The sequence below is a fragment of the Gymnogyps californianus genome, chromosome 29, assembly GCF_018139145.2.
Source record: "Gymnogyps californianus isolate 813 chromosome 29, ASM1813914v2, whole genome shotgun sequence".
In the NCBI taxonomy this organism is placed as follows: Eukaryota; Metazoa; Chordata; class Aves; order Accipitriformes; family Cathartidae; genus Gymnogyps; species Gymnogyps californianus.
In genome coordinates, this window is record NC_059499.1 from 1,222,085 (window position 1) to 1,247,423 (window position 25,339).

A 25,339-nucleotide genomic window follows, 5' to 3' on the forward strand; every position below is an offset into this window, starting at 1 on the left:
TCGCGGCCACGCACAGGCGCCGCCGGAAGCCGCTCTGCGCCAGCGGGAGGACTGACACTCGATGGTCAGGGAGGTGGCGGAAGTGGAAGTGAGCGGCGGGCACTTCCGGGGCGCCGACGTGGAGGGCCGGGGCCGGGGCCGGGGCGGTGGCGGTGCCGAGGGCCGGGGCGGAGGGCGATGCTGACCAAGTTCGAGACTAAGTCGGCCCGGGTGAAAGGTAATAGCAGGGCCGGGCTCGGGCCGTGCCGGGAGCCCCTGGGGACCCGGGGAGGCCGTGCCGGGAGCTCCCACCCGCCCATGGGGTCCCTGAGCGGGGGGGCAGGCCGGCTCCCCCAGGGCTGCTCCGGGTCTCTGGGCTCCCGAGTGCGCGGAGGCCTCGGTGTCACGTCTCTCTGTGTCCCGGCAGGGCTCAGCTTTCACCCCAAGCGGCCGTGGATCCTCACCAGCCTGCATAATGGCGTCATCCAGCTGTGGGATTATCGGATGTGTACCCTTATCGACAAATTCGATGAGCACGACGGTCCGTGTGCTGGGGGGAGGTGTTGGGACCTGCTTGTGGAGGAAGACTGGGGTGCAAGAGGAGGAGGGGAGGCTCTGCTGAAGTGTTACTGAGGCCTCTGCTTGGTTGACTTCAGAGCCTCTCAGTTTTAGCCTGTTTTTCTTTGTGGCCAGTTTGCTGGTTCTGAATGTTGCTTGCACATGCACGAAGTGGGGTGGTAGTTTTGTTTCTGGTGTGAAAATGAACCTGTAAATACAGATCTGAAGGGCCTGGATGTTTTGTGGTGGGCTGCTGCAGGCATCTCGATGGAAAGGAGCGGGTTTGGGAATGGGATCTCAGACTGTTACGTGACTTTTGATTGTTGCTTTGAAGCTCTTAATTTATCAATAGCAATAGGAGTGAGGAGGAATGCAGATTGTAGTCTTTAAGTGGTGCAAGGGACTGCTCCAGCTGTCAGCCATCTTGGTGTGTCCAACCTGCTCTTCCTATTTGTAGGACCCGTTCGAGGTATTGATTTCCACAAGCAGCAGCCTCTGTTTGTTTCTGGAGGTGATGATTACAAAATAAAGGTAAAATTTTACCCCTTTAGCTCTTGTTCTCTGAAAGGCATCATCTAGGGAAGGGAATGTGCAAAGAAACTGGTTAAAAGATGAAAAAGAGTGTGTGTGGGAGGGAAATAGTATTTGGGAATTGCGATTCTCCTGTTTCAGGGATGTTAGAGTTAACCGCAGCGAGTTGAAGTCTCGTTGTAGCTTGCATTAGAAACACATTTTAAAATGGAAGAGAGAGGCTTGTAGATGAACTGAAATGTGAGAATGCACAGAAAAAAATCTAGCAGGCGGTGGCATGTACCGTCATTGTTCTGCTTCTGTGTTGCGCAGGTCTGGAATTACAAATTGCGCCGTTGTCTCTTCACTCTCCTCGGGCACTTGGATTATATTCGCACTACCTTCTTCCACCACGTAAGCTCCTCTCACACTTACCCCTGTGACGGGTGCCCGCTCCCTTTGTGTGTGTGAAAGGGAATCTCTTTTGCTTCCCTAGATGGGAATCTTTGCTAAAGAAATTGTGCTGGGCTTGCTGGTGTGAGGCTGCTCCAGATATGGCGGCCTTCTGTAGAGCTGTAAGAGGCACTAAATCTTATTTAAGATCTTGGAGGCAGAATTTAAAAGGGTCATTCCTGGGGACAGTTCGAAAATACTGTGCGGAGAGGGAATGTCTGGGGTGTGTGTTATTTCATGTACAGAACACTTTGTCTTTTTAGGAATATCCCTGGATCTTGAGTGCTTCTGATGACCAGACCATTCGGGTTTGGAACTGGCAGTCCAGAACTTGTGTTTGGTAAAATCAATGGTTGCTTTAAAAAATAACTGCATGGTTTGGGGGCGAGCTGTCTTTATCTGTTGTTTTCAAGTGGAAGCCGTGCTTAGTTGAAGGAATAGAACTGACAAAGAGAACCGATCAGTTATGAATATTTCCGCCGGTTGTGTCTTTTGCTTGTTTATTTTGATGCTGCTAGACTTATCTTCATAAATTTACATGTTGTTTGGTTAAAAATTTTTTGAGGTTAAAACAATACATGTCAGTGCGGAAGCCTGTGAAGTTATTGATAGCAGAAAGTCGACCCTTGAGTGCTCTCTGTAAGAACAGATGCGCTCAGTGTTCAGTCATGCTAACTCTTGAAGAGTAGCATTTAGCAATCCTATATTCCTCATCATCCCTCCCGAGACTGACCTTATTACTGTTCGTGGAAACTGGAATGTGTATGAATATATCTTATGTTTAAATGGTATTTTCTGTCCTTTTTGTTGTAGTGTGCTGACAGGACACAACCACTATGTGATGTGTGCCCAGTTTCACCCCTCTGAGGACCTGGTAGTGTCAGCCAGCTTGGATCAGACTGTGCGCGTTTGGGATATTTCTGGTGAGCTGCCCAGGTCAAGGGGGTACCCAGTGGCAAAGCCCACTTCAAAACTGCAATTGCCGAGAGCCAAGTGAGGCAGGAGAGAGTGGTTCAGATCTGAGAGCAGGAAGAGGAGCCTGTTGACTGCAGCAGCCTCAGGCAGAAAATTAAAAATTCTCTATTGGTGTGGACCTGTTCCCCTCAGTTGCCAGGAACTCGTAGGATGCTGGCTGGAAGGGACCTCTGGGCGTCATCTAGTCCACCCTTTTGCTTGAAACAAGTCTTCTGTGACAGTAGATGAGGTGAGCTGTAGCTTTGTGCAGCAAAAAATCCTCTAAAGATGGAGATTCTGCAGCCTCATCTCCCAGTCTGATTTTATAGCCAACATAGGCAACGAGTATTGCTGTCAGAAGGGACATAGCGTTGTCAACTGGTCAGCTTTGCAGATGTGCCAGACTTACAGGAGGATTTTAGAAATTTCTGGATCACCTTTATCCCCTTGAAAAACTCTTAGAGGCAGCAATAAGTCATTCGTTCTGAGAGAAAGATAAAAAGGCGTCTGGATTGCAAAAAGGGTAGAGGTTTTTGGGGGGTTTTTTGGTAGCCTAGTTGTCGGTGGTGACAGGAAGATAGTATTATTAGGAATTCTTTCAACTTTTTCGGTCTGCTTGTCCCTTTCATGAAATGAAGCGTGACCTGAAGATCAGAGCAGGAGTTGCAAGTCAAAACTCCAAAGTACTTTGCTGATATCTTAGCTATTTCTTAGTTATACCTAGGCCACGAGGTGACTTAATGGAATGAAATATCATCCCTAAACGAAAAGCTAGAAATAAAGAAATTATTAGATGGAGGTAAGGGACTGGTGGGAGGCAGGCGGGGGCAGTACTGGTGGTGGTACAACATAAACTATTCTAGAGACAGACTTCATCCGCTCTCGCCATTGCAGTTTTGGTTGGGCACGCTGCGTTATTTGTAGTACACGCTCAGACATGGCCAGCTGTGTCAACAGTAGGGGCTGGGGACAGGATATCCTGGTTATTTAAAACCTGTCCCTCTCTCTGTACTGCCAGCATGGGGAGTTTAACAGCTATTCTGCCAGTAAGCTTTGCTGCTGCATTCTCCCACAAACGCTCTCTCTCAGCAGAGTTCCAGCTGCCAAATTGGTTTGGAGATAGTACAGACCTTTTTTTTTTCTCAGCTGATATGTGATGAGGGGTTTTAGAGACATGCTGAATTATTGACTCAGCTGTCGCTCCAGTCAGACACGACACTGCGAGAATACTAGTGTATGGAAAAATCTACAGAGAGATGAGAAACGGATTCAAAATACAATTCCACTCCCCCATTTTTCCCCCAAATGACTTATATCCTTAGCAGAATTCTGTTCTGGCTCTAGCAGTCTCCTGGGAAGGGTTATTTCCCCATTTTGTCTGCTGTCTGTTGTGCACATGATCCTAGTCATAGAGAGCATCGTTTGGTGTTGAGCTTTAACTCCGTTTCTGAGTGCTGCTGTTAACTTGCAGCTTCTGCTGACATCAGTGCGAATTTTTTTCAGCAGGTTTTGGGATTATGAGCATTGGTTCTTTGATACCCTCAGTTAAATGAGTTTAAAGGTCACACTCCAAAATTCTCCTCCCAAAACTGTCAGCCTCAGTAGCGAGTGTGAGGGATGAAGAGTGTGACCCAAACTGGGCACCAGAATGTGAAGATGGCCCTGTAGTTTTGAATTTCTATACAGATAGTGCTCCTGGGTTTGAAACCTGCTGATAAAGAATCTTCAATGCAAAACAAGTATGCTCAAGGTTAAAGGGTCTGTTTCCTGCTAATCTCCTGAGAGAGAGAGAATGTGAATGCAGTCAGAATAAGCTTGTTTATATATATTAAAATGCATGAACATTTGTGTTGTATTATTCACCTGCGCTGTGGAATGAAGTCCTTGCTCATGACCCTGATATTAACCTGCAGAAACTACAAAATAATCTTCTATTTTTCTCTGTCTCTTTGTAAGTATTAACCCCCGAGGAGGGTGTTAGTGGTCTTACCCTGATCAGAGTGCTTTTGTGTGTGCTCTAACATCACACACCAGCTCCTATTTAACCTTACTCACGGTTGGCAAATGTCGATCTCTGATGCTTGGCAGGAAACTTCCTTATTCTGTCAGAGCTCTGTTTAGTTGATCTGGATGACCAGCTTAAGTGAGGATCACCAGAGGGTTTGGGCTGGCAATGTTGAGGAGCCCTGGGACTGGGAGGACCTGAGCTCAGGGTCCCCAGATAGCGTCTGTAGACCTAGGCTGCCTCTGCCTGAGCACCCTCAGTGGACATATGTTGATGGCTGGCAAAACCTTTGGTACAACTTCAGCCTCCACTGCACTTCTCTAACTGCCCACTGAATGTGGCTGGATTACAGGGAAGGAACCTGAGCCCAGCAACGAAAGAGCCTGCACTCGAGAGCCCTCTTTCGTTACCGCTGAAGAAGAGAATAGAGCAAAAGAATTTGCAAAGGACCGTCTGTCTTCTTCCTTCTCTCCTGACTTGCAGCTTGTCATTCACAGTTAGCATGTTGCCCCTCTGGTTATTTTAATACCTGATCTCCTGAGTGCTCGTGTGCATGTTGAGCTGAGTCTCCTTTTCAGGTTTTTTTGCAACAGCTGTTCTCAGAATGCCTAATATCTGCCTTTCTGCTACAAGTCCCTTTTCTGTCCCTGCTCCCTCCCCAGAGCAACACAGGAGGCTGGTGTGTTCTGTGAGTGTCCTGCCTTTCCTCTTGATTTGTGCAGTTACGCCAGAAATTTTCCACTTGTGTCCCAGTCCTGTTTCACTGGCTTGTCAAAGGCTCAAGTATTTTTCTCTTCCAAAAATCTTGTGTTTCTTCACTCATCTTTCTTGGATTATGTATGTTTTATTCCTCCTTTCTGGGGTACTTTGTGTCAGCTTTGTAGAAGTATCTACTCAGCCATTCGAGTCCATCACTGTTAGCTGGACCATCTGTATGTGCACCTCAGTGTGCTGAGCATTTGTGCTTTGCTGTGAGACACTGCTTTAACACGTTGGTTTCATTAGACTAACTTTGCCAGAGGGGTTGTTGAGATGTTGAGCTGTTAATCCATGAGGAGTCTGGGAATCAGAACTACAGCAAGAAGATAATAATTTTTGTCTTCAGTATTGTTTTCTTCTCACACTTCCCTCTCTCTTGGCATCTGTACCAGTGCAATTCTGCTTTTATCCTAGGCAGTTTTTTCTTATCCTTGATAAATTTCATGGTAGCATCCTTGGGCCAAGTACTTTTAAATGGAAAAGCATATTTTCTAAGTTTTGTTTTAGAGTGTTATATGTACAGTCTTTTCCCTGTGTACTGTTGGAGGAGAAGCTTTTTTCGATTCTCAGTTTCCCTACTGTGTTCCGTTGGGTTTTAATGAAGGATAGCAGATACGGGTCTGTTGTAACTTGGATGACTTAGTGTTCTTCAGAATCAGGAACAGGCTTTATTTCATATAGTTTTAGCTCCTGAAAATGTTCTGTGTCCAGGCAGATTGTCCAAATCCATAACCAAGAGGTCATCAAAGTGGTGTGGGTGAAAGTCCCCTGGAAGGTGCAAGCCCAGATTAGCAAAGGGGTGAGAGGGGGAGAAATCGGAATGTGTCAGTCCTTCTTTGCTGAGGTGCCGCTGTCTGCGTCCCAGTGAGCTGAGGTGATCCTTCGTACGATTTGCTGCATTGCAGACTTGCCTTTTGGTATGTCTAATCTGAGCTTGCGCTTTTGGAGGAAGTGGAAGGGAGTCCTGGATGTTTCTCACCCTCTTTCGGGTTCCCAGTTTCCACCTGAAGATGTGTGTAAACAGCACAGGAGAGTGCTCAACTTGTTAAATTAGAAACGTTGTCTTGATAACACAATTTTTGCTTCCTCCACCCCTGCTTCTCCTTCCTCTTTGTTCCACAAGGCCTAAGGAAGAAGAACCTGTCCCCTGGAGCTGTGGAATCGGATGTAAGGGGAATAACAGGGGTGGATTTGTTTGGGACAACAGATGCGGTTGTGAAGCACGTTCTTGAGGTACAGTGTCAATGTGTGTGTGCAGTACAGCCTTTTCAGATTTATTTAATGAAATCTCTGTGACATAAATGATCCTCTAAAAGCCCAGAAAAATAGCAGAGGAAAAAAGAATTGAAACACCTGACTCGGCTCTATAGAGTTACGTGCTCTTGTAGATTATAGCATTACTTGTTCCGAGTTTAAAATCTTGAAATCTGGAGATGTTTGCACTGTAACCAAACAGATACGGTTTTCTCTGTACAGCCAAAAGCTCAATTAAATAGCAGATGTTATTACCTTGTGTTACTGGAAGCAACAGAGGAGATTATGGTAGAGACAGCCTTCTGTAACGGCTTGTTAAAGCTAGGCAGTGGTGCTGGTCTGCTGCCGAGCTTCAGCTTTGCTCTACTGGTGAAGAACGGTATCTGCAAAGCTTATTATTGCAGGCATCTGTAATCTTACTATCTGTAAGCATTCAGTATGAGCAGCATGGTGTATAACAATAGTGAAAGCTGTGTCTTGGCAAGCCTGTCTGCATTCTTTGTTGCTTCGTCCTTCCTTTGCTCATTCCATTCAGTCACCAAATTGCTTCAAGTGACTGTTTTCTTTTTGCCCGTAGGGCCATGATCGTGGGGTGAACTGGGCTGCCTTCCACCCTACAATGCCGCTTATTGTGTCGGGAGCTGATGATCGGCAAGTGAAGATCTGGCGGATGAATGGTAAGAGGATTCTGCAGGGGGAGCCCACAGGGAGAAGGGGTTAAGAGTTGAAATTTATGTTTGAACATCTGTAGGCTGAACCTGGAGGTAATTTACACTTTGCAAACATGTCTGTATGATAGAGTGGTAAATAATCCCAAGCAGCCTTGGCTTTTGCGATTTGAGGAGAGCTCAGTTCTCTAGCGAACTCTTCTAGCTTCTTTTGATTTGCACACACTGCTGAGCAGAAGCTTGTAGGAGTAGAAAAACTTGACTCCGAAGTTTTTTGAATATGCACTGATGGAATAAGAAAGGGAGATGATTCGAGAGCCAGAAGCCTTCCATCAGGAATGGTTGTGCTTTTGTCAGCTCAGTCCAGCTAAACTATATACAGTTCTTAGCACCTCTTTAGCAATCTGGCTTATCTGTCTCTCTTAGGTGAGCTGTGGTAGTGGTTAGAGAGAGGTCATAAATGTAAATTGCAGAGAATGGCATAGTAACTAGTGGCTGATGCAGTCTGCTTTATAATAAAGTGCTTGCTGTGCTTCTGCTATGGCAGAGCTTAACCTGTTTAAGCATTATTTTCCTCATTCTTTTCCACTTCTGGTTAGAATCGAAGGCCTGGGAGGTTGACACTTGCCGGGGGCATTACAACAACGTCTCGTGCACTGTCTTTCACCCGCGGCAGGAACTTATCCTGAGCAATTCGGAAGACAAGAGCATCCGTGTCTGGGATATGTCTAAACGGTTAGTGCTTGTCAAGCATCTGACTCAATCTTAGTGTGAAAGTTTCTACACATATGAAAGACCTACAGTTATTCTTAGAGAAACTGAACACGAGCAGTTCTTAAAACATCAGTGCTAGTGTTTGATAATTCATGAGTGAGAAGTCATGTTTTTCACATTTTCTGTCCCTTTGAGACGCATGTTAAGAGAAAGGCTTGTAATGGTCTGAAAGCAAGTGGAAGAAGGCTGACTTGTCTAGTGATACTGCTGCTGAAAATATGTTAAATGAGAATATAGTGTTTGACAGAAGGCTTTGAATACAGTGTTTTGAACTCTCAGTGGACTCCTCGTGCTGAATGCTAGAGATGGTCTGTATGGCAAAGCTTAGGATCTTCATTTTGGGAGCTGAAGTTTACACCAAGGTTTCCATTTTGTTTATATTCTTTATTCCTTCTGTTGCACATTTAGCACGGGTGTCCAGACCTTTCGGCGTGATCATGATCGCTTTTGGGTATTGGCTGCTCATCCCAACCTCAACCTCTTTGCTGCAGGTAAAAAAAGCTCTACTCAGTGTCTGACAGGTTGCTGTGAACAGAAAATGTATTCCATATAGGAAATCCATATAGGATTTGCTTTTCTTTAGCACACGTTGCAGAACACGCTGACTTGCAGTTGCTTTTATTAAATGTATTGTAGGGAAAAGATCTTTATTTAGTGGAACACAATCTCGTCGTATCAGCTGTAGTTCAAAGCTAGAACAAGATAGGCTCTGCATTAACTAGCTAAATGCTCTAAGGCTAAGAAGGGATGGGACAGATCCTAGGGGAACCCACGCTGGAGTATTAACACTTAAAGAAATGCGTGACAGTGAGGCAGAGTGTTTCTCGAAGAGTGTCAGATCTTAGATTAATTAGGAAACCTAAAGGGGGGTGGGCCCTTGGGACAGGAGTGGAATCACTTAATCCAGTCAGGCTGAGGAGCAGCAGACATGGCTAGCAGTCATTGGTTATGATTTTTGTTGGCCCTTTCTTGGTTTGAAGGGCTTGGTAGTGTCATCTTCATAACGAGAAAAACCACAGGATTTAATTCACATGCTTGAATTCTCCTGTGCCTTTTCTCAGGCCATGACGGTGGCATGATTGTGTTCAAACTGGAGCGTGAGAGGCCCGCTTATGCTGTGCATGGGAACATGCTCTATTATGTGAAGGACCGTTTCCTCCGCCAGCTTGATTTCAACAGTTCAAAAGACGTTGCTGTCATGCAGCTGCGAAGGTAGGAGATGAGTGCTCATCAGGTTACAAGAGGTGTTGCCAATATCCTGAATCCCTTGTTAGTTTCTCACTTACAGGTAGGTCGTATTGTTGTATTCACATACCTCGGTTTCAACTGACTCTTCTGTCGGATGAACTTACAAAGCCTACAAGAAGTTTTTTACGTCAATTTTTGTCTGTGCATAGTTAGAAATTTTTTTTTACCTAGTTTTAAGTTTCGAACTGAAATGCCAGCTCTTTCATTTATGAAATGCTCATGTTCTTACAGTGTTTCCAAGTGGTTTTGATTCAGGCAATTCATCAAAACTGAACTTTTCTGGTACTCAGTATGTTTCAGATGACTTTGGTAGAAATAATCTTGGTCTACTCTTAACTTTCTCTTTTCTTCAGTGGTTCCAAGTTCCCTGTGTTCAACATGTCATACAACCCAGCTGAGAACGCTGTCCTTCTCTGCACAGTAAGTCAGTTTTGCTGCATAAAGTGCTAAAGAACTTTCCATGAGGCTGTGAATGTCAGTTCTGTGAAATCCTATCTCAAAATGGGTTTTTTCCCCCTCTCTGCAGAGAGCCAGCAACTTAGAGAACAGTACTTATGACCTATACACCATTCCCAAGGATGCAGACTCCCAGAATCCAGATGGTAGGCATTTCTTGTTTCACATTAATCCTTGTGAGTGTTTATTACTGTGTAGCTGTCCCCTCCTCCGCTCTCCAACCGTGTGTGTGTGTGTGGGGGTGGTGTGTGTGAAGCTATAAAAAAAAGCTTCTTTTTGCTAAGCCTCTCTTGTTGGACTCTTTCTCCGTGTTTCCCAGTGCCCCTGCAGCACACATCATTTGGCAGGCTTCCTGCTCACTATATCACACTACACTGACTTGAAAAATTCATGTTCATCCCAAACTTTTACTGCTACAAATATATATTTTATAATTTTGTTATTAGGAACTTTCCGTTTTCCCTTTCGACGCAGCAGGCAGCCTTCCTGGCTTGTCAACAGAGATGGATTTTAACCAGATATGTTTTGTTCTAAGAGGTTTTATACTCTGAAAAGTGGCTGTAAAAGTGACAGTGCCAGGGTGCCAGTAGTCATTCTTCCTCTCGGCAAATTCCAGATCAATTTTGTGCAATTTACAAGTCAAAACATGATTTAGGAAAAAAAAATAATTCTTTCTCCTAACTATGAATTCCATTTGGGATCTGAAACTCCAGCTGGTTCCTCCTGCCTCTGTCGTCACGGCAGTAAAGATTTTGAAATGAGTGGGAGTGATGAATGAGTTAGACTGGAATCCAGCTCACTTGTTCATAGATTTATTGATTTCTGTGGGTATAATGAAGGGAGGATTTCTTTGCTGAGTACAGTCAGCAGGTGTATTTGGAGAGAGAAAGAGAAAGGGAGCTTTTTAGTAACTTTATATAGATTAAATGTTACTGAATGTATTTCAAATATTTAGTTTGATTGAGACGTACAAAGCTGACTTGTCTGGGGACACTGAGCTCGTGACCCTTTAAATGAGGAAAGGCATTATTCTTCTCCTAGAGGAAAGAAATGTCTAGGCCTCATGAAAACCGTGCACTTTTAATACATTTTCAAGAATAGCATAAAATTCTACTGCTTGATAAGTATGTTCTGCAACCAGCTGCTATGTATGCAACCTTCTGATGATCTCCCAGGACTGTGATGTAGGTATTTAACATATGCCTTGGAGTTGTCATCCTCATGTCCTTCAGCTTATTTACCTGACTGGGAAGCTAAGCTTTCTTAACGCTCTTTAACAGTCTTCTGGGTAATATATTTCAGTCATTTTCTGCTTGATCTACAGTCAGTGTTAAAGACTTAAAGCCGGTAAAAATGCTGAGGTGTGGAGATCCAGAAAAACAGGTGAAGTTGCCGTCAGAAAACCCCAAGCGGAGCTGGGAATTGAATTCAGACAAGTCTTTCTTGTGTTGGGTAGTAAGTGAGGGCTGAGGAGTGAGGCAGTCAGGTTTAAATCATCATTTGTTAGGATGTAGATCTGCCACAAATGGCACTATGCTTGGTGAAATAGCACTTGGTCTAGTGCGTGAGTCTCTAAAAACGCTTGTGTTGAGCAGCGGGACTGGTGAGAAAAGGGGCTGAGAACTAAAGAAAATTTTATTTTACCAAAACAGCAGCAGCTTTCTCACTTCGCTTCTCCGTTCCCTTCCGCTGGTGCAAAAAGCCTTCTCCACATCTGATACGCATCCTGCAGTACTGTTCTTTCTGTGCTGCCTGACATGCAGAGTGCTGTGTTTGTATTAGCATTTTAAAACTGGGAGAACAGCTGCGTGCTGGGGAGAGTGCAGCCTTTCTCCTCCAGCTCGTTATATCAGTTTGCAGGGGGGAGAGAGAGAAGGGGGGGGCTTACACTGAAGCCGGGACCCTCGCTGCTCGGTTCGTTTGGCCAGCAAGGCTCTGCTCGTTAGCTTGACAGACGGCGCTGTCGCCCAGGATGGCCCGCTCCAGCGCCAAGCAGTGGCGTTGGCGGTACAGCCAGCCACTTGTCTTGTGCCTTGGCTGGAGAGAAGGGCTGGCGTTGGCCACACGGAGATCTGAAAGGACATCGGGGGAGGAAATGAGTCTTGTGAATAGCCTCAGGTTAAACATGAATTAGTAGGAAGCAGCTACAACAGCCAAGATGGGATCAAACAAGACTGACTAATGTGTTGCTGTAAGAGCCTGCCAGAGGTTTTATTCACTGCCTGTGTTTTGCTCTCCCTAGCCCCTGAAGGGAAACGTTCCTCCGGGCTAACAGCTGTGTGGGTAGCTCGTAACCGCTTTGCAGTCCTGGATCGCATGCATTCGGTAAGGGGACAAGCTTAATAGGGTCATCTTTTTAACGGGGTGTGTTGTCATTTGGAAGCATGCAGATGGAAAGCGGGGAGATTGGGTTAACGGAATTATTGGAGATCCAAGTAGATTGGCAAAGCATTGTGAGTAGAGAGTGAGCTGCAGACATACGCGAAGAAATATAATACAGTGAAAAAGTAATGAGTTGAAATATTATTTAACTTCTTTGACAGTACATCTTAGCTCAGTTGCCGGAAGCCTGCTACAGCAGGTGAGTTCAGGAATGAAAGCTGACCAGAACAGGACTGTGAAGCCACCTGGGTCGCTTTCATAGCATGAAAGTAATGGGGAAATGGTGAAAATACAGGTTAGATTTTTAATAAAGCTCTTTGTTCTCACTTGTGGAGTGCAGTAGGAGAAAGAAGGGGGCAAGACAGTCGTGGAACATTTTCCCTGCTTGAATTTACTTGATGTGAAGGGGAAGAAAAGTCTTGTTCTTTGCCCCATGAAGGATATTGTATTTTTTTCTTTTTTTTTTAATTCAGGGTGTTTTTTGGCTTAGTAAATTCAAGTTTATTTCATGCCTATTCTGTTACTCCTCCCTGCCTTCCCCTTCTCCACTTGCCGTTCTCCCCTCTCAACTTCCTCATTTCCTTTTTCTATTTACACTGTTTCCTCTCTCACTTTTCCCTGATATTTGCTTTGTTCATATACTCATTGTAGAGAGGGCTTGCAAACTGTTTCAGCCAGCTAGTAATGACAGCGGTGGGGCTGAAAAGAAAGGATACACTGTGTCTGCACCCTGGCAAACTTGTGGTTGGGTTTGCTAGCAGGGTAAAGTCTGAGCCTGCTTCGAGAAAGGCTGCAGCTCTTATTTTGGCCTCTTGTCACTGAGGTTCAGCTATACAAAAATTCTGAGTTAAAATAATCCTAAATTTCTTTGTTAGAATCTACCTAACTGTCCTGTGCTGTTACATTTCCTCTCATCAAATGGCAGATCCTAATCAAAAACCTGAAGAATGAGATCACGAAGAAGGTGCAGGTGCCGAACTGTGATGAGATTTTCTATGCTGGCACAGGGAACCTGTTACTGAGAGATGCAGACTCCATCACCCTCTTTGACGTGCAGCAGAAGCGGTAAGATCCAGTCTGCCGGGAGAAGTTTTAATATTGTAATCCTGCTGGCGTATGCCCTCTGGGGACAAGTAATAGCTATTAATGCACTCTAGAATTTAGCATCAGCTGCAGGCTGCGTCAGACTGATCCAAACCACGGCTAACAACTGTTACGAAGAGCAGAGTGTAAACATAGCCAAGGTGCAATTTATGCTGCAGGCATCGTGCCATTGATCACAGGGAAATGTGTGCCATACCCTTGTAAATCCTGTGACTACAGAATCGGGTGCTATAAAAGTGGAGAGAAATCAAGAAACCCCAACTCAATCAAGCTAAGTCTGCCTGATGCCTTGTCCCTTAGGTTTTATATCTGCTCAAAATGCTCTTTTGGCAGCATGTTTGTGCTGGTATACGTGGTGCTAGCCACAAAGAAACAGGCAAGGAGTTGGTGCTTTTGGCTGTCTTTGTAGGCTTGAGAAGGTTCTGGATTATCTGCAGATAGATAGGTGTATGTTGATTGCTTATGTCCCAGAACTTGTCTCATTTCCTGATTTGTATGCCTTTGTCTTTCTAGTATTGTTGGGAAAGTTGCAAGTAAATTAAACAAAGCAAATGCTGCTTGGAAATACCTTATTTCCCTCGTTCTGTTAAATCTATCCTAAAACCCCCTCAGAAATCTAGGTTTTGAAGTCAGTTGTCACTCAAATATATTTGTTACTGCACAGGTATGGAGAGAGGTTTGTTTTGCTGTACTGGACTGCAGAGACACTCAGTTCTGCCTTGTGATTTTATAGCTCCAGAATGGCAAAAAGGGGCTTCAGAGCATCTGCAAATTGGGTTCAGGCTGTTGGGCACTGGCAGTTATCATACAGAGCTTGATCATAGAGCTTGCTGGGGGGCGGTTATTGTTCAAGTCTCATGTCAGTGCTGTCCTTTCCCAGAACTCTGGCCTCAGTGAAGATCTCCAAGGTGAAATACGTCATCTGGTCGGCTGACATGTCCCATGTAGCTCTGCTGGCTAAGCATGGTGAGCGGCGGGGCGCGCAGTGTTTCACCTGGCTCCGAGTGCACACTAGCTCCTTCCTTGGTTGGGAGCAGAGTCCCTGCTGGCATGGCCTGCTAGAGAAACCATTCAGTGCCATGGCTAACAGTGAAGGCGCAGCTGAAGACATTTACGGTGTGGGCCCTGCCACTTTGTCTCTTCAGCAAAACCTTTCCGCAAGCTTGTAAAACAAAGGGCTTCTTGTAGTCCTCAAAAAGATCCAGCTACTCTCTTCCATAAAACAAAGGCAGATGGTGACAATTTAGTTGTGCTTGCCATCATCTCCTTATTGTCTGACACTCTGAGTAGAGTCTGTATTGCTGGGACTAGGGAAGAGAGAAGCCATAATTCAGAGGCAGATGTTTAACAGTAGAGGGTTCCCTAGCCTTATTTCTTTTGGCTTTCCTCTCCAGCCATCATGATCTGCAACAGAAAGCTGGAGTCGCTGTGTAACATCCATGAAAACATCCGTGTCAAGAGCGGTGCCTGGGATGAAAGTGGTGTTTTCATCTATACCACCAGCAATCACATCAAATATGCCGTCACCACAGGGTGAGTCTGGGGGTCGTGCACTGAGTCCTTGAACTGGCAGGCCTTGTGCAAACTACCATGGGCTTTTTTTGGCAGACACCAAAGCTGGTGCTTGTGAAATGGCACTTTTATTACAGCGTGGACGTACCCAAAGACAGCTAGAGCTAAATACTCATGTTTGGTTGCTTACCCTGTGCGCTGGTATTTTGTCGCTGGGCTGGATGGCTGCACTGTTCATCTGACTGGGGCTTGCTTCTATAATGCAGGCTAAAATAACATACAGAGTGTTGAGCCTCCTTTGAGGTGGGAATGTAGTCGTGCAGATGTGTTGTGTTGGCACGCACTCACGTGTGTGCTGTGTGTTGGCATAGGGATCATGGAATTATCCGCACCCTGGACCTGCCTATCTACGTTACGCGTGTGAAGGGGAACAACGTGTACTGCCTGGACAGAGAGTGCCGCCCCAGGGTCCTCACCATTGATCCCACAGAATTCAAATTCAAGCTGGCATTGATCAACAGAAAGTATGATGAGGTGAGGAGACATGAGAAACCCTGCACTCTTCCTTGACCTGTACCTGGGGGTAAAGGGAAGCTGTTGACAGCTTCAGTGCCTGGACCTTTTCTTTGCAGGTGCTGCACATGGTGAGGAATGCTAAGCTTGTGGGCCAGTCCATCATTGCCTACCTGCAGAAAAAGGGCTACCCGGAGGTGGCCCTGCACTTTGTCAAGGATGAGAAGACCCGTTTCAGCCTGGCACTGGAATGTGGCAACATTGAGGTGAGGTGGCAGGTGGTGCTGTGAGAAAGGCATGTCGTTTGGGGCATTACTTTTTTGCTGCAAGGAGGAGGAGTATTGGGAAGAAGAAGTATTAGTTGAGAGTGATAGAGTTGAGGATGATAGCAACCTTACTAAGGTGCAGGCCTTCAGCTGGGGGCATGATTTAGTGCAGTGATCCTTGTAATCCTGTGCATTCCATCACGCGCATTATGAACGGAAGCCTGCAGAGAAAACTGCTTTCTGCAAAGCCTTTGTAACCCTGTCAATTCTCTTGTTAGATTGCTCTGGAAGCAGCCAAAGCTCTGGATGACAAAAATTGCTGGGAGAAACTGGGAGAAGTGGCATTGCTGCAGGGAAATCACCAGATTGTGGAGATGTGCTATCAGCGCACCAAGAACTTTGATAGGCTCTCCTTCCTCTATCTCATCACTGGCAATCTGGAGAAGCTTCGGAAGATGATGAAGATAGGTGAGTGCCAGGGTGGTGGCAAAGAAGAATGAGAGCAGAGGATCTGAGTGTTGTTCCCAGAGGGAACGAGCAGCATCATAGTGGAGGCCAAGAACAGCAAAGCTATCGTGACTTTTTTTTTCTTTTGATTTAGCTGAGATCCGTAAAGATATGAGTGGCCACTACCAGAATGCCTTGTATTTAGGAGATGTGGCGGAGAGAGTGAGGATCCTGAAGAACTGTGGGCAAAGTGAGTAATATCAGACTAACGTATGTCCCTGTGGGCTGGGGAGAAGCTGGGGAGGTGGTTGGGCTGAACAGCAATTTCTGGAGGCAGATCAGCGTAATCCATTACCTGAGAAACTGAATCAGATGAGCAGAAAGTAACCCAAGAGCTAGAATACCATCCAGGAGACCTGAATCAACTGTAGAGCATATTCAAATGATCAGTCGTTGCCTGCACATTCTAGTCCTAAATCCAGTGACACCCCTAAAGGTGTGATTCTGCACCTTGGTATGCGGCTAATCTTTCCTTTGTGACAGTGTGGCCGTGCGTGCAGGTATGAGAAGTTTTCCTTCTCTAGGCAATGAAGAACACGCACCCACGTTAGTTCTGTCTCATTTCAGAGTCCCTGGCCTATCTCACGGCTGCAACTCATGGTCTGGATGAGGAAGCTGAAAGTCTGAAGGAAACCTTTGATCCTGAAAAGGAAACGGTTAGCAAACTGACTAATGCTTCCTACTTCATTGCAAGAGCTCTAGAGTTTGGGAAGAAGATGACAGTGGGATCTGGTGTTAGTGTGACTGGCTAGGCAGCTTGGAGGCGGGTAGGTCAAAGAATGGGATTTTTCTTATGTGACCTTTAACTGTTTTCTGCTCCTCTCTGCTCAGATTCCAGACATTGATCACAATGCAAAGCTGCTGCAGCCTCCTGCTCCTGTCATGCCTCTGGATACCAACTGGCCATTGCTGACTGTCTCCAAGGGGTTCTTCGAAGGAACGATTGCTAGCAAAGGTATTGCTTTGTGCTTGGAAAGTTGCATTAAGCTGGGATATGCAGAATGGAGATATTTGTCTCCATCGCTCCTGAACTGTTGCTGTTAACCTCAGATTTGTTACGTGTTACTAGCAGAGGTTGGAATCCTGCTTGGCATTTACACCATCTTTGGCAAATCTCTCAAATCTTTGGCCTTTTAGCACAAGATGGGATGTGACAATTGGAGGGGAGGGTGCTGGCCTAACGTAATTCTTGCTTAACACCTGAGCCACTCAGAGACGAGTAAATGAAGGATCCTACCCTTTTTGTAGGCAAAGGGGGTGCCTTGGCTGCTGATATTGATATCGACACTGTTGGCACCGAAGGCTGGGGAGAAGATGCAGAGCTGCAGCTGGATGAAGGTGGGTGAATCCAAGAGTTTTTCTTGCAGGAGTGTAAGTGTGTGCCTGTGTAAGAGCTCTGACTATTTCCCCCCTGCCCCCTCCATGCAGATGGCTTTGTGGATGCTGGAGAGGGCTTTGGAGAGGAAGGTCTAGGTAAAGGACAGGAAGAAGGAGGTGGATGGGAAGTCGAAGAAGATTTGGATCTTCCCCCTGAACTGGTAGGAGGCTTCTGGAAGGCCTCTTAAGTAGCCCAGTTGTTACTTGGGGAGGCAATGACAGCTTGTGGGGGGGAAGTGTGTTCTGGGCTTCTTCAGAGACTCGGTCACCACAGCTGTGGCCAGCTCTGATTTCATCTGGGTGCCGGAAACTTCCACGCTAATCCCTGCTCTGTGTGTTCCCCCAGGATGTTCCTGCTGGTCCGGCAGGAGCAGCAGAGGATGGATTCTTTGTGCCACCCACCAAGGGCACCAGCCCAGCTCAGGTAGTGGCACAAGTCTTTGATTGTCTTTCTCAGAAACTTTCTACTTTGGCGCTTCTTTTTTCGGGTTCAGTCCTTCTTGTTAACACTCATCTGTGAGCACAGCATAGGAACTTTGTTAAGGGGAGTTAGGGTGATGAGAGTGGGTAAGACAAATGTGTGCACGCACAATTCCTCTTGTATATGTTTCCCTTTTGTTCTTGTAGGTGTGGTGTAACAATTCTCAGCTTCCTGTTGACCACATTCTGGCAGGCTCCTTTGAGACAGCAATGAGAGTAAGTTTCCCCTGGAGTTTCTAGGGAAAAGATTGTGCCCTTGTCCCCATGTATTTTTGTCTCTGATCCAGTCTGAAGCTTCGTTTTGTGTCCTTTTGTGAATCATTTTGTGCATTTTTTTCTCAGTGCGGCCTTTGTACAGCCCTGGACAACTTTTACTCAGCAGATCAATGTTTCTCTTTCAGCTCCTCCATGACCAGGTAGGGGTAACAAACTTTGGACCCTACAAGCAGCTGTTCCTGCAGACCTATGCCCGTGGCCGTACGACCTACCAAGCCCTGCCGTGTCTCCCTACCATGTATGGATACCCACATCGCAACTGGTAAGCAATTGGGTTAGCTCCTTTTCTGTGCTCTTTTCCTTGTGCCGTATACCTCCCGGACTCCTTGACAGTTGTAGCCGGACATGTCTCCTTGCTCTGTTGTGAAAGGAGGAACCTTCCTGTTTGCTGGATGTAAATAGGGAGTATTCTGTCTTTAGTGGGATTTTTCTGCTGCCTGCTGTTAGATGTAAAGATGTTAAAGAACTGCTTTCATTTTTTTTAGAGACTAAAACCAGGGTGAGGCAGTTGGGATGCTGTGTTTTCTAGTGCTGATGCTCTGCCTCTCACAAAGCTGGTCTTGAGGCATCCAGAGAACCACAGGCCTGTTTTTACAGTGGTGCCTGGAAGCCACTGTAGAAAAATGAGCCCGACTTCCCAGCCTGCGCTAATGCAGAGAGGGCTGGGCATGGTGGGTGGCAGAATTATGGAAGCACAGATGTCTTTTGTGCTAAGCTAATGGCAAAGAAAAACAGTGCGGCCCTGGGTCGCTACATTTCTGACAAGTTGCAGTCGAGCTGACAATGTGTGTGTTCCTGCTGGCCTCTGCAGTGGTCCCGTTTGTACCCCCAACCCCTCTTTGGTGCCCCCAGGAAAGAAGCTGGCTTGAAGAATGCCCTCCCTGCCGTTGGACTGAAACTCAATGACCTGATCCAACGCCTGCAGCTGTGCTACCAGCTCACTACGGCTGGCAAGTTTGAGGAGGCCGTGGAGAAGTTCCGCTCCATCTTGCTCAGCGTGCCCTTGCTGGTGGTGGACAACAAGCAGGAGATAGCTGAGGTGAGAGGCAGACTCTTCTGTTCGTTGTCTCCATGCCCGTGGGCAGGAGGCCAAATGCCTGACTCTGTCTCCCTCTCTGAAAGGCCCAGCAGCTGATAGCCATTTGCCGGGAGTATATTGTAGGACTCTCAATGGAGATTGAGCGGAAGAAGCTGCCCAAAGAGACCCTGGAGCAGCAGAAGCGAATCTGCGAGGTACGGAAACTCTGTGAATTTCTTCACTATGAGGGAGAAGTAGCCTTTGGGTTTAAAAAGGCATTGGGAATCCTGAATTCTGCCATTTCCTCCTTCAAAGCAGATGTGGCAGTGATTACCTGGGAGGGGTTTCTTGCAGCATTTTCAGGGCATCTAGTTATTCACGTAGTTGGTAGTGATTGTATCCCTGCTTTCCCTCTTCTCCCTAATGCAGATGGCTGCCTATTTCACCCACTCCAACCTGCAGCCCGTCCACATGATCTTGGTGCTGCGTACTGCTCTCAACCTCTTTTTCAAACTCAAAAACTTCAAGACAGCTGCTACTTTTGCCCGTCGGCTGCTGGAGCTGGGTCCAAAGCCTGAGGTGGCCCAGCAGGTATGTCTGTGAGGTGCACGGGCAGAAATATCTGCTGTGGCAGACCCTGTTTGGACTGCTTCTTAGCTGCTCCTCTGGTCAATGCGGTTGCTTTTTGCAGACTCGCAAGATCTTGTCAGCTTGTGAGAAGAATCCCACTGACACCTACCAGCTCAACTATGACATGCACAACCCCTTTGACATCTGTGCCGCCTCTTACCGACCCATCTATCGTGGCAAACCCGTGGAGAAGTGTCCGCTCAGCGGAGCCTGCTACTGCCCTGAGTTCCATGGGCAGATCTGCCGCGTCACTACAGTAAGAGAGTCTCAACGTCTGTTACCCCCCCCCTCCAAACCCGTGATGTTTCCCTTGAGAATCCCCTCCAGCAGCTTCCTCCATGCTTGCCTGTAGCTTGGCGTAGGTTTTGGGTCAAGTTGAATGTCGGAGGACTTGGCACGTGAGGTGGAACAGTTTGGGAATTGTGAAATACCGTGTAGTTTAAATGCTAACCTTCAGGGACCGACGTTGCAGTGATTGGCAGCGTGCGTTCCCGAGAACCGTCTAGGCTCTGAACGCTGCATACAGGGTTGGGCTGTTGAGTTGCTTTTAAGCATTAATCATCTCCCTTTTATTCCTCAGGTGACGGAGATCGGCAAAGATGTCATCGGGCTGCGCATTAGCCCGCTCCAGTTCCGCTAGGGCATGCCTGTCCTGGGGAGGTGTGAGATCGGAGGGGAATGCTCCTGTTTCGTAGCACAGCGTGGAAACTTTCACCTCCCACCATTCCAGCTTTTAGTCTTGTCTCTTCACCGTAGCCGTGCCTGTGCTGTGTCTTACCTGCTCTTCTCCACCCAGGAATGCTGTAGTGAGACTCTTAGCTGCTTCCAAGTTGTAGCAACTTGCGCTTCTCTTTCCTGATCCAGCTGATGTGAAGTTTGTATGTACCATTGTCTCAAGGCAAGTATTTTCCGGAAAGTAAAGGGTGGCTCTTGCTGAGCTCTGGTTACCGCACAGCACGCTCTGTAGAAACTGCTCGAGAGGCAGCAGCTGCCTCTTCTATCCTTTAGTGTTGGGCTCCTGAAAGAAGAGCTCAAAGACCCTGCTGCAACCTGGACAGCAGGAAGGGCCGAGCCTGGCTCTCACAGGAATGCGACGCTGTCTGGAACCGGGGCGAGCACAGAGCCTGTGCCTGCTCAGGGGCAGCTCTGCTCCCCTCGGAAGTGGCAAGAGAGCAGCTCAGCATCCAAGTGCTGGTGTTGACTTTTTGTTTTGTTGTCCTAGCAACGTTTCTCCAAATAATCAGCTTCTCTCATGAATAAAGTAAATTGACCGTCTTGATCTTCCTGTTTTGTAGCTCAGTTGGTCTTACTGAGATAGAAGAGAGATTAGACTTAATTTCCTCTTTTCACCTCCCCCCCCCTTTTGCACTCTTAAGCTACCACACTTGGAAGGTTTTGAAGTTTCCAGAAAATGGAGGCTCTAGTCCTGAAATAATTTATCACGCCAGCAGGGGCTGCTTCCCCTAATTATTAGTGTGTAATTGCTGTTGCCAGTGCTCAAATTGTCCTTATTGGTAATGCTCCGGTCTTTGCATTTACCTTGCGTAGTTGTACCTGTTAGTATTACTGTACCTTTCCCCACGGTACTTAACAGGCCGGAGGATCTCCAAAGCCAGGCAGATCGTAGTTTCTGGCAGTGACAAGGATGAGAACATGCGTGTTCTCGCATCAGTGGAGAAGCGGAGGGCAGGACCTAGAGATCCTGCTCCCTCTGTGGCTGGACTACTTTCCTAGGGCTTTCTCCTCACTCGTGATGCTGAAATAAAACCATGCCTTATGCTAGGATTTTAAACCTTTTATTTTATACATAAAAATGAGAGATGGGGATGTCCCTATCTTAAGGGCACTGCTTCCAGCTTTGCATCGGTCTTGTTCGAGGAATGTTCACAGTGGTGGGGGAGATGCAGCAGCCAGGGCTAGGGGCCAGGGGTCTTAACAACCAGGGTATTGTGGCAGGCCAACGCAATGCCCCCAATGAGGTTCAGGAACTCCTGGAAGTCTAGCTGCCCGTCACTATTCAAATCGAGTTTCTTCATCATCCTGTCCACGACACCTGGGTCCTTCTGATTCTGCAAAAGACCAGAGCGATGGCAATCGATGTCTGCCTTGAGGCAAAAGTGCCCCTTGCTGAACCTCCCCCCTGCCCCCAGTATGGAACTGCAGCTGCCCAGTTCACCACCAGTGGAGGGGGATTGGCAGAGGGAGGCAGAATTTAGGCAGGCCAACCCTTTGTCAGGCCGCGCTCTGGCTTCTGGTGGGAGCGAGCTCTTCCCATTGCCCACCCCGTGGTTCTTGTGGGGGCAGAGGCTTTAATCGCTGTCCCCGGGGGCCGAAGCGCACGCGACGGGAGACGACTCTGGCCTGGATGTTGCTCACCTTTGTGAAGGCAGCCAGCTCGGTGTTCATGAAGGCCAGGAACTCCCTCTTGGAGAGTGTGCAGTTGTCCCCTTCGCGCCCCGCGTACCGCTGGAAGACGGCCAGCAGGGACTCGATGCAGCGTTCGGTCTCCGTGGGCTGCAGGAGCAAGAACAAGTTCAGGTGAGCGTTGCAGGGCTTGCAGAAGAGCAACCTGACTGTTTGTGGAGGAAGGCTGGGCTGAGGAAGGGGGGCCTCTTGCAATTGCTTTCCTCGAGGAGTCTCCTATGCCCGACCTGTCCAGCTGCATTTTTCTCTGGTATTCATTTCTCTGATGCCTTGGCACAGCACTGTGGTGCAGGAAGGACCCAGAGGATTGGGGAGTGGCTCATGGAAAATCCCCTGGGGAGATGTCAGCTCCCATCGGAGGAGCGTCCTGGATTGGGAAGAGCTTGCGCTGCAACCACAGTGACGTGCCAGTTTTTTCCATGCTCTCCAGCATGGCTTGGCTGGAGCTGCTTTTCTGGAAAGATAAGCCTGCCTCCCCCTTTCCCTCCCCCTGCCCTCTCTGGACAGAGGAGAAACTCTGAGTCATGAGAGAAAAATTCGAGCAGAGTTGGCTGGTCAAACTGCTGCCTCCCGGCAGGGACGGAGCTGGGCTGGCCTCTGGGCTGCCCCAGTGGGGATGGACGGGGCAAGGTGAGGGAGATGGCGGGGATGTGGGGCTCTTTCCCCTCCTCATGGCTCCAGTCTTTGGGGAAGGGCAGTGCAGGGAGAGCTGAGAGGAGTCTGCCCTTCCCTGCCTAACCTCAGCGTCCTGGGGGCTCCCTGCCGCATCCTGCCCTGCCTGAGGCTCAATTTAGCCTTTTTTGGTTAATGTGAGAGGAGCTGAGTTGCTTCCGCCCTCAGCCGCAGCTCCTCGGCTCCCGCAGCTCCTCGGCTCTTGGCTCCTCTGCACCCCCCTACCCTGGCGCTGGGGGGGACGGGACGGTGGAGGCAGAGCTGCAGCCCCGAGTCTGGTGACGGGCATCGGAAGCATCAGTGGGGAAAAGGAGGGGAGGGGGTGGTGGGGAACAACACAAATGCTACCCCGTAGTCCCCCACACCTGCAGGGACCCTCAGCCCTCCCTCTTGAGCTCTGCCCCCTCTTCCTGCACCCAGGCCCCCTCCCTGGCAGGGATTTAGCTCAGCCCTTGGCACCGTCTCCTCTTTCCCGTGCCAAAGTGCGTCTCGCCTTCAGCTCTGGGGCCGCTTGCGGGAAAAGCTCCTCTGCCGTCGCCCTCCTGCCTTTACGGAGCCTCCTCTACCTCCCCATCCCGGGGTCCCGGCTCACTCACCATGGTTGGGGTGCGAGGAGGGGGCTCGGTCCTCAGCACGGCTGCGGTGCAATGTGGCAAAGCAGGAGCCGGGGTGGTTATGAGCCTCACCCCGCAGCCACCGCCCTTCCCGGCGCAGCCAGCGCCCAGCCCTGACTCAGCCCCCGGGCTGCGTTGGGCAATCGTCAGCTCTAACGGCAGATCTGGACATGCCTGCGGTCCCCAGCTCAGGCTTAGGAATGTGCTGGGCCCCTCCTCTAGACTCTCCATCCCTTCCCCTCCTGAGTTTTATTCTTTACAGTTATTTACAGTTCCATTTCCTCCTTCTTGTCTGTTTTCTCCCCTCGGTCCTTTGCCACTCGTCCCTTTATGGCTCCCTTCTTTTCTTCCCCAGGGTTAGGGCTAAGCCCTCCTAGGGCTGCCTCGCTGCTACCCGGAGCATCCTCAGCGTTTCCTCTTGCTACGGTGAGATTTGAGCTTCCCCAGCTTTTCTAATGAGGCTGGCAAAGGCAGATCAGGCATAGGTGTGCAGGCAGCGTTCCCCTGCCCACACAGCTGGGGCTGTGCACCCCTGGGGGGTATCTGCTGCCTGTCCCCTTCAACCCTGACCGGTCCTGCCTGCTGAGCTTTGCTGATAACGCCTCGTAACCTTCTCATGTTGTAAAAGGGGCAGCTGCCCACTGTCTATGGAGGAAGGCAGCCCCGTGGGGCTGGAGTCCCATGCTGGGAGCTGGCTGCAGCCAGGATTTGTCCCCAGCGGTGCTGGTCTGAGCTCCAAACCGGGGCTGGCCACCCTTGTGCCGCTGCGGAGCGAGAGACCCTGGAGGGCTGAAAACAGGGAGACACGGAGGTGGAAGAGGGACAGGAGGCACCCAAAAGGCACCCAGAATGGCAAGGGATGTGCCCAAATAGCTCAGAGCAGGGAGGATGGGGGCTGCGGAGCTTGTGCCGCTCAGAAACCAGTACACGGGGCTGTGATGCCCGGCCGCTCCCCATCCATTGGGAGCCAGGGAAGCTGCTGGGACACGTGGTGTTTACCCGTGTTTGCACAGCCGTCCCATGGTTACGGCACCCGTCTCCACGCCTTTGCGACCGGTGCTGACGCAGAATCGCCCGCCCAGGGCCGGATTTCCCTGTGACTCCCAGCCCTCGGCGGTGCCGCGCTTCCCCAAAAGCTTCGGGGGGAGCCTGGAGTGGAGAGGTCAGAGTAACATGGGCTGCCCCAGTGGTGCGCAGGAGCCGGGATGTGCTCTGGGATCCGGGACAGCTTCCAGGGATGGGGCTCTTCGGGAAATCCTGCTGGAGACTGTGACTCAGCATGGAGCAGGAGAAAGGGAAGCCATAAATCAGGAGGACAACTGGCCCCAATATATTTTCCTTTCTTGCCCCAATTTATTGCCCCCAAACTCTCCTTTTTTCCCATGTATTGGGGAAAAAGTACTTCCCCCTCCATCCAACCCCTCTCAAACTGGAAACAGTTCAGTCCACATGAATCAAAAGGATTTTCCAAACCTGGGAGCTGAGGGCAGGAAACCTGCTGCTCTTCTCCTTGGATTTTGCAATTCCACCTGCATTTTGCAAACTCCTCTTTGTGCTCCCTTAACAATAAAATATGAGCTGGTCAGAGGGCAAGTGTTACTTCCCCCTTTGCAAAAGCCAATCCCAGAGGGGGTCATGGCCCGGCCCCGTCCTGGCGGCAGTGGGGGATTTCAGGAGGTTTCTGTTTCTTGCTGCTGTGTGTGTGTGTGTGTTTGCAGTCAAGGCTTTGGCCCTGTTTGCAGACAGCCCATCTGTGCTGCCATATGGTTGTCACCAAGATGCGCGACTGTCACGTGCACGAAGAGGGGATCGCCGAGAGCATCGCCCAGTGCATCCGCCTGCCCCTGGCTGGGACGGACCCTTCCGAATCCCTCTGGCACCAGGTTCAAAACATCACAGGATGATGGCCTGTGGCGAGGTGAGCGAGAAGCCCTGGGTGCTGCCCC

At 48.6% G+C, this 25,339-nt stretch overlaps 2 protein-coding genes across 2 annotated transcripts; one reads left to right on the forward strand and one right to left on the reverse strand.

Moving 5' to 3' along the window:
* The first annotated feature begins 177 nt into the window (after positions 1 to 177).
* Positions 178 to 20,962, forward strand: COPA (COPI coat complex subunit alpha). Its single transcript, XM_050912242.1, has 33 exons — positions 178 to 217; positions 407 to 520; positions 995 to 1,068; positions 1,381 to 1,461; positions 1,764 to 1,840; positions 2,314 to 2,423; positions 6,342 to 6,451; positions 7,050 to 7,149; positions 7,740 to 7,875; positions 8,323 to 8,405; positions 8,976 to 9,126; positions 9,516 to 9,582; positions 9,689 to 9,764; positions 11,861 to 11,943; positions 12,926 to 13,065; positions 13,985 to 14,070; positions 14,499 to 14,637; positions 14,988 to 15,150; positions 15,249 to 15,395; positions 15,674 to 15,863; positions 15,997 to 16,092; positions 16,470 to 16,558; positions 16,734 to 16,857; positions 17,151 to 17,240; positions 17,331 to 17,440; positions 17,626 to 17,703; positions 17,907 to 17,975; positions 18,161 to 18,297; positions 18,888 to 19,074; positions 19,158 to 19,268; positions 19,483 to 19,644; positions 19,745 to 19,939; positions 20,264 to 20,962. Exons 1-33 carry the CDS (start codon positions 178 to 180, stop codon positions 20,321 to 20,323), a joined length of 3,675 nt encoding a protein of 1,224 aa, XP_050768199.1. The 3' UTR covers positions 20,324 to 20,962.
* Positions 20,963 to 21,463: 501 nt separating this feature from the next.
* Positions 21,464 to 23,483, reverse strand: S100A11 (S100 calcium binding protein A11). Its single transcript, XM_050912243.1, has 3 exons — positions 23,376 to 23,483; positions 22,060 to 22,197; positions 21,464 to 21,752 (listed from the first exon to the last, which is right to left on the reverse strand). The coding sequence occupies exons 1-3, from the start codon at positions 23,376 to 23,378 to the stop codon at positions 21,600 to 21,602; spliced, it is 294 nt and encodes a 97-aa protein (XP_050768200.1). The 5' UTR covers positions 23,379 to 23,483; the 3' UTR covers positions 21,464 to 21,599.
* Between the last annotated feature and the right edge of the window lie 1,856 nt (positions 23,484 to 25,339).

Bases quoted from the DNA above. Each gene is read 5' to 3' on its own strand.
- S100A11 (XM_050912243.1), bottom strand. The intron at 21,753-22,059 runs GTGAGCAACATC...GGTCTTTTGCAG, and splicing joins AGCTGGCTGCCTTCACAAAG to AATCAGAAGGACCCAGGTGT.
- COPA (XM_050912242.1), top strand. From the start codon at position 178: ATGCTGACCAAGTTCGAGACTAAGTCGGCCCGGGTGAAAG. The intron at 218-406 runs GTAATAGCAGGG...GTGTCCCGGCAG, and splicing joins TAAGTCGGCCCGGGTGAAAG to GGCTCAGCTTTCACCCCAAG. The intron at 19,940-20,263 runs GTAAGAGAGTCT...TTTATTCCTCAG, and splicing joins AGATCTGCCGCGTCACTACA to GTGACGGAGATCGGCAAAGA.